Source organism: Bemisia tabaci, chromosome 4 (assembly GCF_918797505.1).
Source record: "Bemisia tabaci chromosome 4, PGI_BMITA_v3".
NCBI classification, from domain to species: domain Eukaryota; kingdom Metazoa; phylum Arthropoda; class Insecta; order Hemiptera; family Aleyrodidae; genus Bemisia; species Bemisia tabaci.
In genome coordinates, this window is record NC_092796.1 from 23501231 (window position 1) to 23518700 (window position 17470).

The 17470-nt window shown below is 34.5% G+C and overlaps 2 protein-coding genes across 2 annotated transcripts; one reads left to right on the forward strand and one right to left on the reverse strand.

Moving 5' to 3' along the window:
* Positions 1-1386: 1386 nt before the first annotated feature.
* Positions 1387-11589, reverse strand: rtet (major facilitator superfamily domain-containing protein rtet). Its single transcript, XM_019054376.2, has 9 exons — positions 10973-11589; positions 10179-10282; positions 9497-9655; positions 8257-8439; positions 6539-6644; positions 5952-6172; positions 5391-5481; positions 4362-4499; positions 1387-2871 (listed from the first exon to the last, which is right to left on the reverse strand). Exons 1-9 carry the CDS (start codon positions 11319-11321, stop codon positions 2762-2764), a joined length of 1461 nt encoding a protein of 486 aa, XP_018909921.2. The 5' UTR covers positions 11322-11589; the 3' UTR covers positions 1387-2761.
* A 136-nt stretch (positions 11590-11725) lies between these two features.
* Positions 11726-16910, forward strand: Enoph (enolase-phosphatase E1). Its single transcript, XM_019054377.2, has 6 exons — positions 11726-12072; positions 12838-12939; positions 13927-14120; positions 14567-14699; positions 15293-15416; positions 16318-16910. Exons 1-6 carry the CDS (start codon positions 12004-12006, stop codon positions 16446-16448), a joined length of 753 nt encoding a protein of 250 aa, XP_018909922.2. The 5' UTR covers positions 11726-12003; the 3' UTR covers positions 16449-16910.
* The last annotated feature ends 560 nt before the right edge of the window (positions 16911-17470 follow it).

Below are 17470 nucleotides of genomic sequence, written 5' to 3' on the forward strand. Positions count from 1 at the left end.
CAATAGTTCAGACATGCTCACAAGGTCCATCAAAGGGTTCAGCTGACAATCTAAAGACATTCCTACCTATAATACATTATTTTCAATTTGTTCCCTCATCAACTGGTAACCTAGGCAGCTTGACAACCACGCGATACACGAAAATATTACATTGGTAGCACTAACATCTGGCAAGAGTGGCTGGCAGATCATTCTTACTTCTAACAACAGCTGTACCGCGTAGATGAGTCTTTGGAGGAACAATTGGATTACATTTTGCAATAAGGAACCACAATTTTTGGCTCTTCCATTAAAGCACCTTTCTGCATAGGGAAACCGATAATTCATATGTTGTTTCTTAAGTGAGCCAGAAAAAGTGGTTCCTTATTGCAAAATGTGGTCCAATTCAAATAAATGGTTTGTAAAGGGATTGGAAACTGAGGTAGAGGAGAGATTGATTTTACGGAATGAATAAAGTTGATTCGAGCAAAGAAAAACATACTTGGCAAAAAAAAATAGAGAATGTATTAAGTGAGATGAAAGTAAGTAAATCAGTTGTGAACAAGGTAACATAATACTGATAAAAGTACAATACTGTAGGCTAATTGTAAAAAAGTGTAAAAAAAATGCAACTAATTATTAAAAGATCTTATCACAAGTAGTCAACAACTTTGAAATAACTTAATGGAGGGCATGATGTTCAATAATATTGACAAGAACAATATTAAGAAAGAAAGCACAAAGGAATAAAAAAGAATTAAGTAAGAAAAGACATGCAAACAATTTAGCTTTGGCAAAAATACAAGGTTTAAATTTTCAGACAAGTAATTTTCAATTATAAATTGACCTCATGCGAGTTCATGAATCTCGCTTGTTCAATAGGATGCATTTATAATTACACGCCAATGGTTATTTGCACTGAGTCTGTAACAGCTCATACCTTCAAAGTGGAGTGTAAATACTTGAATGTCTAAATGATACATAAGTTTTTAGATATAATCTCAGAGAATGAGAAAATAAAGTTGAAGGTATTCGTTAATGTAAAAATATTCAAGTTGACTTCAGTTGTGGATATATCACAGGCAATCAGAGTCTTGTACTCACAATTTGCGACTGGAGAGCAAGTTAAGCTGACACTTTTGTATTAGTGATGAATTTTTAGACTATGATTGAGTGATGACTAAGGGAATGAAAAACTAGTCAAGTAACGATCAAGAGTGAAGTGTCAAAATTGAACGAACAGCAATTGCTTTGAAAATAATGTAAGTGTGAAAGTCTCAGCAATTTGCTTCTAACTCATAAAATAGCCTTCATGCAATTCCATATTTTATGTTCTGATTTTACATACATTCCAGTCGCTTTACAGCGCATGTATGTATGTTCTGATTTTACCTATCTTAAAAAAAAAAAAAAAATAAAAAAAAAAAAAAATAAAAAAAAAAAAAAAAAAAAAAAAAATTCCAATGAAAAATGCAAAAAATTAAGGAATCTCGGGAAACACAAGGAATCAATAACCTTTTTGCTTCATGACGCTGCAAAGAACATCAATTTACAGTAATCACTTCAGTAATCAAGTAATCACTTCAGTAATCAAGTAATCACTTCAGTAATCAAGTAATCACTTCAGTAATCAAGTAATCACTTCAGATCAATGAAAAATATTGCTGCCCTTGAAAATTCCTCAGTCTAGAGCTGATCGTAAGTTGCTCCGGATTAATTTCCTGCGATGTATTCCTAGTAAAGTTTTGTTGACTTTGAAGATACATTTGTAAAATAGGCCAAAAAACATGAAATTGTTATACAAATTTCGATGACATTTTATAATTTAGTTCTACTCAGATCTGAGTCAAGACAAGGCATACAACTATACATGATGATGAGAGTCACTCAAATAATCAGATAAGGCAAGGAAAAAGTAATTCTAAATCACAAAATAATTAACTAGGAATGCCGATAGAGTTGCAGCATTGAAAAAAAATAAAAAAATAAAAACGATTAATAATAATTATTAACAATTTAACAGAGAGACTCAAATAATACCATGAGTCAATAATTTATTTTTAAATCTAATTTTTAAGTTTGAAGTTTCTAAGTTTAAGTTAAAGTCTTGTAACAATATGAGATTGTCATTAAGTACTTTATGCGAACAATAAGGAATAATAAAAATAGCAAAAAATACTGTTTAAAAAAAATATGCCTTTGGTTGACAGTGCCATCACGGTTTTGTCAGTACAAATTATGACTGAAATTTGTCTTGGAGGAAAATCTAAATTTAGTTATCTTACATAATTTAAAGGACAATCAATTTCTAAGAAATGGACCACTACACAGTGTATGAAATTCAGGACTACAGCTAAAAATAGGTAAAACATACCGACATTATTTCAGAGCTCAATTTGACTCGAGCTACCGTTTTTCTGTGCGCAGGAAGTGTGAATTAACGTAGATAAAAGTCATTATTTTCTTACTCATGAGTTACGTTCTGAAATTTTGAATGCTTTCATTGTATTTTGCGTAAAATTTCAATGAGAAAACATAAAACGAAGTTCTTAATTTTGTACCCTGTCTAGTGGCCCATGAAAAATTTTTAGTTATCTATTAATTAAAAATAAAATAATGCAGCCCACTTGGATAAGCAACCAGTTCCAGGGTTGCACAGACGATAAAAAATTGCACATGATTAAGATACTTTAGGAGGCATACCTGATGGATCATGAGATGTAATTCGCATGAAAGCTGCGCCAACTGGCTTATTTAACTACCTGAATTGAGTAAGTAGGTACTAAGAAGTCTTTTCTGGAGATTTCACTGTTTTCCTGATGGAGATCCATGGCCATAGTAATGCTACAGCTCCAAGACAGTAAGTAATTTTTGATCCAATTGACCAGTAAGCTGCAAAAAAAAGGATACATATTGTTTTGAGCCAATCTCTTCTGGAGAGAAAATCTATTTTTTCATTTCAAAATATGTACGATGATAACATAAAAAAGATATGTACATAAAAATATGTACATGACATACATAAAAAATTTCAGAGCACAATGCTCAGTTCTTGTTTTTAAATTCTGACCTTATTCTTATGAGACTGCATGTAGTATACCTATGAAAACATTTGATATGCGATGTGCTAGGTCTATACGATTCTGAGGGGAAATCAAAGCCAAAAGTAAACCAAAACTTACACAGTAAGACCTCGATTTTTCGGATCGTGATTTAAAGGATTCTGCAATGACGAATTTGCACGCAAATTTTTCATTGCTTCATCTGAAAATGCCTGAAGAGTTGGTTTCACAGTATTTTTTATAATTTTCTTCTGACATGGGAAATGCTTTAAAAATAGATTTAAAAATGAGAAAATGCACTGCCTAGTGACGTCATCTGGCGGCATTTCCCATTTAAATACATGTATTTTAGCAGAATCGGTTATTTTTTCATATCTCCTCTAATAATTGCTTGATTTATGAATGAAGGGTATCTCTGTGTTCAGTTCACTCAGTAGATTCCACTTAAACACAAAATCCATCAAATTTTAGACCCTTGTAAATTCTCCATTGAACGGATTGACCTGTTGGTTCTGTGAGATCCCATATATTGAGGTTTTACTGTAATTAGAGTTGGAAAATGAGCTCTGATGAGTTCTAGTGCAAGGCTGCGGTAGGAGAGTGTTCAGCTCAGGCAAATGCATTGGAAGACTAGGCTGGGGTCACTCTAAGAGATCTATAACGGTTTGGGTCTTCTTTAACCTCATCAGCAGCTCACACTCTATCAGCCGCTGTCCCTGAGTCTTGCACTGAAACTGTTTAGAGATCACTGTGTAATTCTAATTCTGGTTTTTTGAGTTTTTGGCTTTGATTTTCCTGCAGAATATTGTGGACCCAGCATAATTGAAATACATTTTGCAATTTGGAACTACAATATCTGGCTCCGTTTGGAAACAACGTATGAACCGTTAGTTTCCCTGAGTGCATAAAAGTTTTTACAGATGAGCTAGAAATTGTAGTTCTTAATAATTGCAAAATGAAGTCCAGTTCTGCCATCCTGAAACTTATAGTATTCGGGCAACACCATTGGTATTTTTGACATGAGCTGGCAACTTTAGATTTCCTTTGATACTGATGAATTGAAAATTTGTTTAGCAAAATTAATACCGTTGAAAATTTGTCAAAATTTTGTTGAATCTCTCCACGTCATTTTACAGTAGATAAAGACTAAAGAGCAATTCACACTCTTCATGTACTGCTGACACACGATGAAATGAGTCAAAGGTTATGGGTAATTGCAAAGGACTGCTATGCTGCTACGACCCTGTTAAACATGGTATTACTAACCTTTTTCTGTGATTTTTTACAAAAATGAAGGGGAAAAATGTACATTTCACGTACCAATTGATGCAAAAATGGGTCCCACTGCTCTTGCTAGGGCACCAAGGGAGCGAAAAATTCCCATCACAGTTCCTTTCTGAGCTGCTGTCCCATACTGTGAAGCTAGAGTCATCATACAAGGAACTACCATTGATGTAGCTGCAAAGCACACAAAGTCAAATAAATCTTATAAAAATTATAATTAATTTGAATTTTGATTAAATTTTTAGGCAATTTTAAATCTGCTGATAAATGATTTGGAATCTTTAATACTTGCAACAGGAGTCCAAAAAATGCTTCAGCGCAAAAACATGCTCCTGTGCTTTGTTGTGAAAGCAGTTGAGGACAAGAAATTTTTTGTGAGAAAATCCCCCACCCCACGGATAATTTGGTTCTATCATTGAATTTTGGGGGGAAAAATTGAAAACTTTTTTAAGCTCTTTTGTGAAGCAAATTGTCAAGCACATTAGTTTTTGTGAAGTAAACTGCAAAATGCATCGGTTTTTGTGGAGAAAACTGTGAAGCTCATTCTTGACTAGCACTGAGCTCTCGCACAAATGAATCAAAAAAGAACTTTCTGGACCCCTGACTTGCAATAAGACAAAACTTTCTACATGCAAACATGACTTCATCATAAATTTTTACAGGTGGCAATTTGTCGGATAAACTTGTTTCAAAAGGAATTTTAATGCATGCAGAATAATGGTGAAACTAGAAAAACGTCTACATTGGTTTGTTTCGCAAACCTCTAGCCATCTAGGTAAATATTATTCGTCACTCCTTAAAAAATTCAATGATGTTCTTCTACAGGATGTTTCTCTGAATAATCAGGTAAAACTTAAAGTGATAAGGTTGTAGTATATAGACCGAAGGGGAGGTTCTCCTTTAACATACATGAAAACAATCATACTAGATCATAATTTTTACCACCCTGAATGATTATAATCAAAAGATACAAAGAAAAAATGAGCTAATGTATCTTTCGCAACGTTCAAAGTCAAAAAAGCCATCAAAAGTGGGTTAAGAAGACGAAAAAAGTAGAATGCTTACAGACTGCGAACAGAAATACACCAAAGTAAAGAACGGGAATAGTTTCAGCCAGGCCAATGCACAAGAATGATGGAATGATAATGAGTAATCCCTGAAACATGATTCATAGTTTGTCAATGAAACATTGAAGGATCAAATTTTACAACTGCAAGCTGAAAGTTCCGAGTGTATAAATACTGTGCTCAAAGTTTATGAGTACTTTCACTAGTGATATGAAAACAATTTTTCAATTTTCTAGATTTTCTTGGAGTTTTAAAACCTCAACTTGACGAAGATCCATTTTGATCTACTAATTTTTTCCACCACTTCTGAACTTGAGCTCGGAATGAAATTAAAGGCATCTTAATCCAGTTTTGTTTCAAAAAAATAAATCTCATGTCTCCATGACATTGTAATGGTTAGAACGTCCACATTAGACAAATGTCCCTCTTCCTTGACGGCAGCTGTAAGAGAAGTAGAATAGGGATTTCTACTCTTTTATGCAGAAATTTTCGGAGCTTAAGGAATAAATGACATTTAAAGAAAGCATATTAATTGGATTGGTAAAAAGACAAGGCTTACCGCCGACACAGTTTTCCGAGCAGCATTTATTGGAATACGACGAACCCATGATCCTTGCAGGAGTGCCATGGTAAGACCGATTCCAAAGAACATATATCCTTGCTGCATAGATGTGTAATGGAACTTGTGATGTGTCAGGAACGTAAGTGTAAATTCCAGGCCAGAGTACAAAAACAAGTACACAAAATAGACAAGACCCAGGTGGCGCAGTTCAAAGAGATCTAAAATTAAAGACAATTTACTTTCAACAAACATCGAAGCAACGCTCAGAGAAGTCAATCAGAGTCAGAGATATTTCCTCCTTATTTACATCCTTGAAGAGGAAGCTCCTTAATTTTTAGATAAAGATTTAGATACCTGACCAAGTTTACTGAAAAAATCTTTTCACTTTGAATTCTCAGAGAACACTCTAGTGTGAGAGAGATAGTTACATGTTGCGCAGCTGTAAAAGAGGTCACATGAGCAAAATTGTCATGAGGCAATCCTAAAAATGAAGTTCATTCCACTGAACAATTGAATGATAAGATTTATCACAGAATAAAGCCTTAAAAACGGCTTAATGATAACAGTTTTATGTTGATACTGACCTGATTTGGATAAATTTTGGACAGCAGTGAATTGAAAGAGATCATTGACCTTAATAAAGGCTAAGGCTTGAGAGACACTACTTGCTAGGGATTTGCATCGCTTCCCCTGTGACAAAGACACATACAACTGGTGAAACAATTCCTCTAACAAATCTAAAAGCAGCTTGAAAATATTTCAGGTGGTACAATTGATGAAGTCTTCTGACGTTTACATGGTTTATTTAATTCATTTTGATTAAAATTAAACGGATGATGAATAATGGGATAAGACAGAGTGTAGTTTGATCTATTAGGTTAAAGAAAAAACTCGATGTTGATACCTTCAGAAATCTTTAGATTTCTTAATTAACAATTGTTCACCTTTTAACAATTACCAGAACCTTCAGAAAAAATATGCTCAACTTGATATTAAAAATCAGTGCACATTTTTCATGATCAAATCTCAAGAATGTTACCGAACAGCTTCTTACAATCAATTCTTAGGATTTTCAAGAAATTCACTATGGCATTTTTCAACCTCATCAACTGTGGCAGTACACAAAAAAGACCTGCGTACCTTGAGATGCGCGGAGGGGAATAATAATAGTATTGTGCAGAGGAATATTTTAACTTTTTGTTACAAAAAGAAATCTGAAATTGTCGAACTACACCTGAGGTATGACGGTTTAATTCCGAAAATATAGTATTGAGAAAAAGCTTTTGACAATTTTATTCACACTTGATGTTAGGGATTGCAGACTGTGGGATGAAGATGCAACAAAACTGAGTTAAACCACTTGTAAATTATTCACCTACATATAAGAGCGTGTATTGCATTGAAAACTCAAATTCAGATGTTTCAACCCAACTCAAGAAGAAGAAAAATAAAATGAAAAAGAAAAAAAAAACACTATGAAATCCCCCAGGCACCGCCATTTCTTCTCTTATTCACAATCATATTAGTTGAATTTACTTAGAATTCATATATTTCTAGACACAGTATCCAAAAATTCAACATGAAATTCAATTTTTCTTGGTTAAATTGAAGGATAATTTTTCTTTTTTTCAATTGATGAAATCCATCTCCTCTGTCTTGTAGACAAGTAATTTTGAGCCTTCTGATTAGTTGAAACATGTATTTTTGACTAATAAGAAGCCACGATTTTACTGCATGACGATTATTGCAGAAAAGCCTAATCTGCTTAAAATTAAAATTTTACGGAATCTTAAGCGTAGTTCTTTTTGACTCTTTTCAGCTTTTATGCATTGAGTTTGAGCAAATTTACCTCAAATCAATTTATTTTGTGCTCATCAGTACGTATCCTAAACAATGATACTTGATTGATTTAATCGTAAAGAACTTCAGCTATCTCATACAGCTTTTGTGCTTTTCCGGTTTTGAGTTTCAACCACATTTCCATTGAATATGACATTTTAAATCATCTCCAAATATTCAGCTTTTCTGATACTTGGTGAGGTTTTCCATCACAAATCAATAGATGATTAGAGTATCAATGTAAATTCGTTTTCCAATAATCAATTCCTGGGGTATATTGGTTTATCATTCATTGGAACTTATAACTAGAAGATCTTCTGTTAAAAGCGTTCTTCAGGTATCCACTAAGTGAATGCTAGGTTTTCCTCCCCATAATTTTGTTTCACTTCAAGAAAGTTTGATCTTCGTTTCTCATCAGACTTTGTAAATAATATACTGAAAAATGAGTGAATTGTTTTCTTACTTTTGGAAGGGATTCTTTGTAGAAGAGAGAAACAAAGACGACGTTCGCAAAAGACAAGAGAAGAGCAACAAGGGCAGGATAAACAAACCAGAGTCCAGTCTGCATTTGTGCCCACCTTGCAAACATTGCGCCAATGAGTGGACCAACAATAAAGCCAACTGAGAAAGCAATGCCAACCAAAGCCTGAAACAAAAAAGAAAAGTAACGTTACGTGGCTAACTTTTATGATTTTGAAAATTTTACAACTTGAGACGACTTGTAAATTGGTCCTTGCTCCGAGAGTTTTCAAACACCCTGCAGATGATCTAAAAGAATGGGAATGACTGAGAGGCATGCATTTTCTACGTATCTTGGGCAAAACTCCACCATATCATTCTCTAGTTCAAAAGTATTCTTAGTTTAAGACTACTTTGTAGAATCGCTCAAAAATTGACCTGAGGTGCAGGGATTTCAGAAGTCCGTATGCAGATTTAAGAGTTCCATCTCCTATCCGTTTACCCTTCATTTACAGAGGATGACGATAGACTAATAAAAAGGTAAAAGAATTAGAAACAGAATTAGAAGTTCTTGAATGTCTCTTTTTCTGAGGATGTTTCCTCCAAAATGGTGATGAAGTTATGGTAAAATTAGGGTTAAAAATGACAATTTTGCACCACTGTATCTCCTATATACTTTGTAAAATGTTTACCCTAGTTTTAAATACTTGTAAGTCTCCATTCAAGCCCAGTTTGAAGGACTCCCACTACTGCTCAAAAAGGGCCTAAGCTTGGGGAGGCTCCAATAGTTGGAATTTACTAGCAATGGAAAATACAAAAGCTTATGGAAGTTGAATCATACTCTGTGAGCAAGTTATGGCTAATATGCAAACCATTCAGACTGAGTTTAATAGTTAGGAACTAACTTTTATGGCTTACTTTAGGAACGAAACAGATAGCTGCCATCGATTCCTTTACACACCTAGGTGTTTGATGATCTTGGTTTTTCTCTTTTAAACTCTGTCCATTAATATATTTCAACAAGACCTCATGGAATTGAAATATTTTACCATTACTGGAAAATATATTTTGTACTGAGTCTACAAAATGCATTTACTTGGCATTTCTCTCTTTTCATTTCAACTAGAGGGATAATCAATTTGCATTAAACATTTTAAGGCCTGATAAATCAAATTTTTGACGGGCATGAAATTAAAATTGGTGGCAGGATTATGATGAGTTGAAGATAGAGAAAACACATTTACCATGCCTGCTCCTCGATTTGAAACTGACGACAAATCAGTGACAATGGCCATTGATAGACTAACATTGCCTTTACTAATGCCACCTACTATTCTGGCCAGCACAAAAATTGTAAAATCATACGAAATTGACCACAGGAAGTAGGATACCATAATTCCAACCTGGAACAGAAATGTTGAGAATTACACTACAACAAAGATAAGGCTTAAGAATTCCAGGACTCTTTACATTCAACAGAGACATTGAAGGGTTTAAGAATAGAAATTGTAAAGATATTTATATCCCAGGAGGTAATAGCATGCAGATAACAGAAGCCCATGAAAGATTGGCCCAAAAAATTTTAATAACTTGTCGCCTCATTTAAAATCAATTGAAAATCCCTAGGTCTTTAAAACTATTGTAAAATGTTGATTGGGAACCAAGGCAAATTATAGCCTTAATGAACAGTTTAGTTTTATGTTTGAGTTATATATTATGTTTCCTTTCAGCTGTGTGTTTGGCTTTGTTTGGAAATTGTAACTTTGACTTTAGGCGATAAATTATCAATTACCTATTATTGATTTTATTCAAAGAGGCTCTCTCCTTCAAAAAACTTGTCCATCTTTGGTAGGTACGTATGATGAGACACAGTTTGGAATTTTTCCAAATTTTTAATTTAACTAAATAGAGTACATCAAAACTCACCAAACAAATTAATAAAATAGGTTTGCGTCCATAGACATCAGAGAGTCCACCCACTATTGGAGACGCTACGAACTGCAGAAATGAAAATAAGGATCCCAGAAAACCTAATAAAAAGTTAAGAGAGAAGAATGAGTTAAACCTTAGAATAAATCAGATTTGTACAGGTGAATTAAATGTAACTGGAGCAAACAAAAATCAGGAAGTTCAAATACTGCAAAAAAAGAAATTTAATTGATAAGCTACCTTGCATTTCAGACAGAATTTATAATGGCACTGGATATTAGAAAAATGAGGTTTTAGAGTGATGTTTAATTAAGTATTTCTTCTTTGATGATTGATCATTAACAACTAGACTCCTTTCCCTAAGAATCAAGATAGGTCCAGTTGTACTTCTATCTTCTTTCTTTAAAAAAAAGAAAAAGATTACTGGTGTCTAGAAGCATCCGATGTAAATGACTCTCTTGAGATTACATGTTAGCAAAATCAGAATGAACATTCTAGTCTAACGAAGTTAAGCTGTCTTCAATTTTAGCACTGAAACATTACTACAGCCCATTCATCGCCAGTGCTAACTCAGTGACAATCAAGATAATAGGCACTAGGAAGTTGTAACTTTAACAAAGTCAATGCAGAGCTGCCGGCGTTTCAAGAGACATTACCTATAGGACAGCCTCTTTCTATTTTTACATCCTCTCTCTAAGAAGATAACTTCTAGTTTCAAACTACAATACCTACGTACTGTAGGTAATAAATACTTGTACAAAAACAGAGGACAAAAGTAAATAGATACTCACCACCAAATAAAACTGATTTGAACTGGAAAGGAGCACCGACAAGGTGTTGAAACTTATCAACCTTATCTTCCAGTGTTGAATAAAGACCAGATGGACCATCATTCTTCTTGTAATAATCAAGAAGGGATGGAAATAATGGTAAAATCATGGTGAATGCTAAAAGATCTAGGAGAAGCGAGGTGAAGACAACATAAACCATAGGATTGATCCTCTTGTTAGGACTGTTGTAGTTGGATAGATTTTCCTTTTGATTTCCATTATTATTCTCAGAATCTGAGGTTCTGGTCCTTTCCTTGTGGTCTTCTTGATGTAAACCAGCCTTATACTTCAGTCGTGTGGTCACAGCCATTCTGATGAAGATTGGAAATAAGGGCTAACTTATGTGAGGCACTGTCTTGAGTACTTGGGATTGAAGATATGACTTCAAATGACGATAACACATACAATTTAAATTATCAAAATAAAAACAGACACTCTCATTTAAATCTAATCGACCGTGTTAAGTAGTATGACAAATTGGTAAAACCTGGAATCTGGCGCTTTCGCTTTCACTTTGAAAAGGTGACACCTCACCTCCCATACACCTACGGACACCCAGGTGATAAACAAGTCACATAACCTGAAAAAAGCTCCAAAGCTTGCTTTCGTTTAGCAAATTGCATACTACAAGGAACTCTGAATAGTAAGGTCAATGCCCACCTGTAGCGCTCAGATCGCAGTAAACAATATTTCTTATCAATTTTCAAAGCGCCCACGTTATCACCACGTTATCTGCGATTGTGTTATTTTTGTTCATTATTAATATCAAGAAAGGGCAGTGGATATTATTTTTTTAAATATTTTGATGACGTTAGATGTTGAACGGTTTCTTAATTCGCACAGTCCGTCAAGCAGAGAAAAGTTTATGGTTTGTTGTGGTCAACCTTCTCTCAGTCACAGCGCCAATTCTTACATCTCCTCTACAATCAAATCTAGCTGGGAGTTTGAAAGGTGCTTACTACTAGGAATCAAAAGCTAGGATTTACCCCATTATGATGAGTCCCAATAGCATTATTCTCCTGGATATAGAAGGCACCATCACTTCAAAACGGTTTGTGACTGTGAGTATACCTGTGTATGATTTCAGGATAATAGGAATAGTTGAAACGTGCAACACTTTAACAATTTAAAAGCACAAAGTTCTGCAAAATTTTCATCATTTCGTGCTGAAGGTATCAATTATTTCCCCAGCTTCGGTGCCATAAAAATTTCTCTAGAACTGACCAAAACTAAGATATCACTTAAGTCAGATTATGAGACCTCCACCCGGCGGTTCTGTCAGATTTGGCAGCACTGACTGCTAAATTATGTTCATTACATGCTCAGCACTCAGCACAGTGTACCTAATTAAGTAATGCATTTTAGCAAAAAATTGGACCGATGCTCGAGAAGGTGCAGGTGTCATAATCTTCTCATTGTCAATTAGGTACCTTTGGCTCATAATACTGTCGAGCTGAAGTTCTTAAGAATATTTAGTGTGATTATAGTTGGGTTGGACATCATATGAAGACCTTAAATCAATAACGGGCTGAGTGCCAAAAAGTCAGGTTTCAGTTATTCAACATTTATTTCCTACAGATTGCCCGGCACATACTACGTACCGCTATCTATCGGGGCTCACTGCACAGCACTATCATGGTCGTGGCACTCAGCCCGCTTCACGGGTTGCTATCCTTGGTACATAGAACACTGTTCGAGGTCTAAGTCCATTTTCATTTTTTGGCTCTTAGCCCGTTATTGATTTAAGGTCTTCTTATTACATTAAACTGAAAAGTCACTTTCTTCTATTTTCATCCCCTCTCATTTTTCATTTTCTATATTTTCAGGACACTCTATTTCCGTATGTGCGTCAACACCTCTCAGAGTACTTAACTAGTAATTGGAATCAAGAAGAACTAAAAAGAGATATCACTGCACTAAAGGAACAGGTATGTGCATTCGTTTCTCTTTCTGATTTCCTCAATCTAAGTATCTCTCAAACTGTGTCATGTAGTTGTCATACCATTAAAACGATCTAATGTGAAGAGCAACATTAAAGTTCCTCTCTCCCTTCCCGACCCAACAATGACTTCAATTGGAGGAAGACTGCATGTTTTCGACTGACGATACGAAACAATTTAACAACATGATTATTTAGGCCCACAAGGAGAAGAAATCTTAACAAAATAGGCTTTGAATTCCTTGCTCATGGTTTTGGCAAAGAAAGCATTAAGGTGAATCCAGGCTTGGAACTTCTCGATTTCGCCACCACGTCGCGCTGCTCAGAATAGCTGCATATATTTGCCAAAATAATAAAAACCGTAATTCACATTCAAGATTGGGGATCCAAGGGATATAGAAACATACTTGAGGAACACTCAGTAAAAATATCTTCTCAAAATTCCCAAAAATAAAGTCGTAACTACGGCGGAGAGTAATTCCCATTGCGGCAATGGGAGTGAGAGATACAGAACATAAGGTACTCGGTTGCGCGCTCAGCCGCCGCCGCTGAGCTGAAAGTTTCAGCCGCACTTTCTCTGAGCTTGTCATTCTAATTGCCAATATTTTTGGCTCAAAAAATCAAGCAAAAAATAATCTATATCTTGTGGATCTCCTTTTTGTAATTTGAACAATATTATTTCAGTAATCGTCGAAGGAAAGTGAAATTCTCAGTGGTGACTGGTGGCGCTATCTCTAATCTTGAATTATCCCTAATCGAACCCTGGATTCACCTTAAGAGTGAGTGCTTACTATGCAGTCATCAATGTGGTAATTATTTAATCTTGCTGTTATTTGAAGTGTGGACCAATAAACTTTTGAGGTGAATGTGAATCTTACATATTTCTCTCTACCATTTTTAGTATCTTTTTCATTTTATTTAATTTCTTTATCATGATTTCATGCTAATTTTTTTAATTTTGTAAATTGTATCACAGGCAGAAGCAGATAAAAAAACTGGTTTTGCAGACTTTGTCCCTATCCCATCTGAAGGAACCAGCGATGAAGTAAGAGAAGCGGTTATCCGAAACGTTTTACGTCAGATGGATCTGGACAGAAAGACCACAGGTTTGAAAAGTTTGCAAGGACATATGTGGAAATATGGATATGACTCAGGGAAAATTGTTGGACAGTAAGTCTATCCTTTTTACCTTCTTTCACTTGTTTCAAAGATCAGTCATTACCCATGAGGCAACATGAAAACTAGGAGATGGAGTGAAACTCTTATAATATTTGCAAAATGTAATTCTTAGAAATAATAGAACAACCATGAAATTACTTTTCAGTCCAAAACAACAATTACAAGACACAAGCTGCATAGTAGAGACACTCAAATTTGATCTTCCTCATCGAAGAACTTTAAATTTTCTTGACAGTTATTCTCAGATATCAAATGAAATACAAATACAAATGATACAAATTGAAGTAACCACCATTCCTTAGTTTTCTGATTTAAAGTTGATAAAAAAGTTTCATGATTTTTACTTGCCATGTAAGTACTATTTATGAGTAAAAGACATATCGAAATTTTTTGAAAAGCTTACCCGATAATGAACTAAATTTCTTTTTTGATTTCAGTGTATACTCTGATGCACTTGAAGCCATAAAAAAATGGGCTGCAGAGAAGAAGAAGATCATGATCTACTCATCTGGAAGTATAGAAGCTCAGAAGCTTCTATTCAGATTTTCTGAGCATGGAGATATGACACCTGTAAGTCTGAGTTGTGTTGCCATGTGTATAAATAGAGATGTTATCAATTCTAAATCATGATGCTTTCATCAAAATAATATGCGCAACAGTATAAATTTTCTTTGACTGCTTTTCTTTAATATTTTAAATTTTGCTGCAAACTTGTTTCCATCTTAACTTAAAATTAATTTCGTACCACAGCATGAAGAGCTTATCACAGTATATACATATATTTTGTCTTTGACAAAAGGAAAACCCAACTCCCAACCTGAAACAATCGGACCGAGTTTATTAGATGCACCAATTTGCTGTTGGAGAAAAAAATAAGTAAAAAGTAGTTTTGAACTCAACAAGTCAAAAGTTCCACCTATTAAAAATTCAAAGTCAAGATAGATTATATGAACTTGAAAATAGTTGTTAAACTTTGTCCTTAACATTAAGTCTCGTGGAGGAAGAAAATTTCAAACCTCTTTTTGATTCAAACTTAATGCGGCTCCGTGTGCTCTGTTGTCAACCTGTAAGATTTACTTTGAAAATTGCTCTTGTACCAATGAAGCAACAATTTTTTTTTAAATCTAATTTTACTCTGACTGCTTTATTTCTTTTTTTACCAGTATTTTTGTGCACACTTTGATACAACGATTGGCTCAAAAAAGGAAAAAACTAGTTATGAGAGAATAGCCAGTGAGTGCCAAGCAAGAACGGCTGACTTCACATTTTACACGGACAGCGTTGAGGGTGAGTCAGGTTCTTGTCACTCAATTATCTATTTTTTAGCATCAAGAGCTATGTATGTTTCTGACACAATTACTCGGTAATTGTTTCTGTCTATGTGAACTGCCTCGTTAGCTTTCATAATCGGTTACTAAATAGGCTATTTTGTATTGATTTGAGATATTTTGATAGTGTTCGATAGTTTGCCTTCGAATGTGAATTCCGCTTTTAACTAGTTTCTTTATCCCTCTTTTCAGTACCAAGGAAAGAGGACATTCGTCCATGAAATAAATATTTGCATGCACATCATCAGAATCAATATGTCAAAAATATTATCTTTTGATTAAATTATAGAATTTTAAATGAAAAGTAAAAAAAAAGAGATTAAGCTTTAAAAGCTGCTTGAATGCCACTCTGCTCCATCATTGTCATATTTGTGTGTGTGTTTGAACTTTCAGATGTTGAAGAGATACTAAATTATAGGGTTGTATGGTCTCCTCCCCCCCCTTTTCCTCTCTTCTCTTTTCGACAATCACACTGAAGATAAAGAGCTTTGGAGAAACATACAGGCCTATACATATGTATATGGATGGCCAAAGTGTAATACAACATGTTTCCGTTTCTGATGTTGCATACTTCCTGTCATACTTTATTTTTTCTCTGGAATACAAGTCAACGTAATTTATTTCTTGAAAACTTTGACTTTTCTTCTCTTTCAGCATAACATTCTGTACATCCGTAAAGTTGGCTTGTCTCACTCTGAAAAAACAAAATAAATAGGAGCAGAAATTTTTAAATACCGCAATGGAGGTACATGATTTTGCACTTTAGATATCGATATTTCAAATCCTTGTAGATTGACTTTGTGCAAGCTTATTTTTTTTATTATTATTAGTAGATCTGAAGTTGCAAATATTTTTTTCAGAGGCACATGCAGCAACGATGGCAGGAATGAATGTAATCCTTGTTCAGAGACCAGAAGATGAACCAGGCGATGCAAGTGTAATACCAGATGTGAAAATTATCCAGAATTTTAAGGATGCCTTATTCAGCTGATGAAAGGAGGGTTTCTGGATGCTTTTTTGAAGTATAAAATTCCAGCATTTTCAAGTTCACTTAAAAAAACTTGTTGTGTTATTTGGCGATTTTTATTCTGTCATTATGCTTAGCATTGTTTGCAAGTATCCTTAATTGCCCAAGAATGAAATTTTCTTATCATTCTAGCAACAAAGGGACAGGAAATTTTACTTAAGATTTTGTAGAAGAAATATGCTGTGAAAGACTATGATTTCACCACGGATGATGTCTCCATGTCACCACTGTTCAAAAGGTTACCTTAACATGTCATGAGGAACTCGTCCCAAAAAAAGTTGCCTCATATTGATTTTATAAGCTAATCTCAATTTGTACAAGACTTACTTATTGAAAAAATGAAAAGACATTTTTATAGTCAAGAACTCTTCAGTAGATCTCTCAATTTTTTCATTTTTCTGTATTTATGATTTTCTATAAATAAAATTATTGTTTTATTTGAAAAAATGAAGAATAATTTTTTCCTTCTAGTGAAAATTCTCCTTTGTCCCTCTTACCAGTCATTTAGTCGTTCCTTATAACTCAAGTTACATTTTACAGTGTGTACCATACGAGAGGGTTCGACAGACCATTTCTTTTTGATGAGATGGAGAGGGGAGTAGGAAGGGCACAAGGGCTTATTTCAAGAGTGTATCACAAGAATTATCTGGCTTTTATTTAAAGAATAATTTTGATGCTACTCGTTTGATTTCCAATTCTTCAAGGGAAGTTTCTGTTCAGAAGGAGACGAAGAATATTCCTTCAATGCCTAAAACTCTCAGCCCCTGCTTTTTTATCCATAGAAAAGGATTCCTTTAAATTATTCATCCATGAATTTGTATATTTTTTCTCCCTTCCTATTCAGTGAAAAACCTAGTGCCCTCAAAATTCTTGCGTTTCAATCAGCTATTTGGTTTGCTTGTGCGGAAATCGTAAATAAAACCATTCTTACGATCATCGGCTGATGCGCGCTAATTCAAACCAACGAGGCCTGTCCCGCCATCAAA

What these genes read in the sequence shown, in the direction of transcription:
- rtet (XM_019054376.2), bottom strand. Translation starts at nt 11,321, where the DNA reads ATGGCTGTGACCACACGACTGAAGTATAAGGCTGGTTTACATCAAGAA. An exon ending in CTCGGAAAACTGTGTCGGCG is followed by an intron (nt 5,482 to 5,951) that starts GTAAGCCTTGTC and finishes ATCATGTTTCAG; the next exon opens with GGATTACTCATTATCATTCC. An exon ending in TGTATTTCTGTTCGCAGTCT is followed by an intron (nt 4,500 to 5,390) that starts GTAAGCATTCTA and finishes TGTGCTTTGCAG; the next exon opens with CTACATCAATGGTAGTTCCT.
- Enoph (XM_019054377.2), top strand. Translation starts at nt 12,004, where the DNA reads ATGATGAGTCCCAATAGCATTATTCTCCTGGATATAGAAGGCACCATC. An exon ending in AGCATGGAGATATGACACCT is followed by an intron (nt 14,700 to 15,292) that starts GTAAGTCTGAGT and finishes TTTTTTTACCAG; the next exon opens with TATTTTTGTGCACACTTTGA. An exon ending in TTACACGGACAGCGTTGAGG is followed by an intron (nt 15,417 to 16,317) that starts GTGAGTCAGGTT and finishes TATTTTTTTCAG; the next exon opens with AGGCACATGCAGCAACGATG.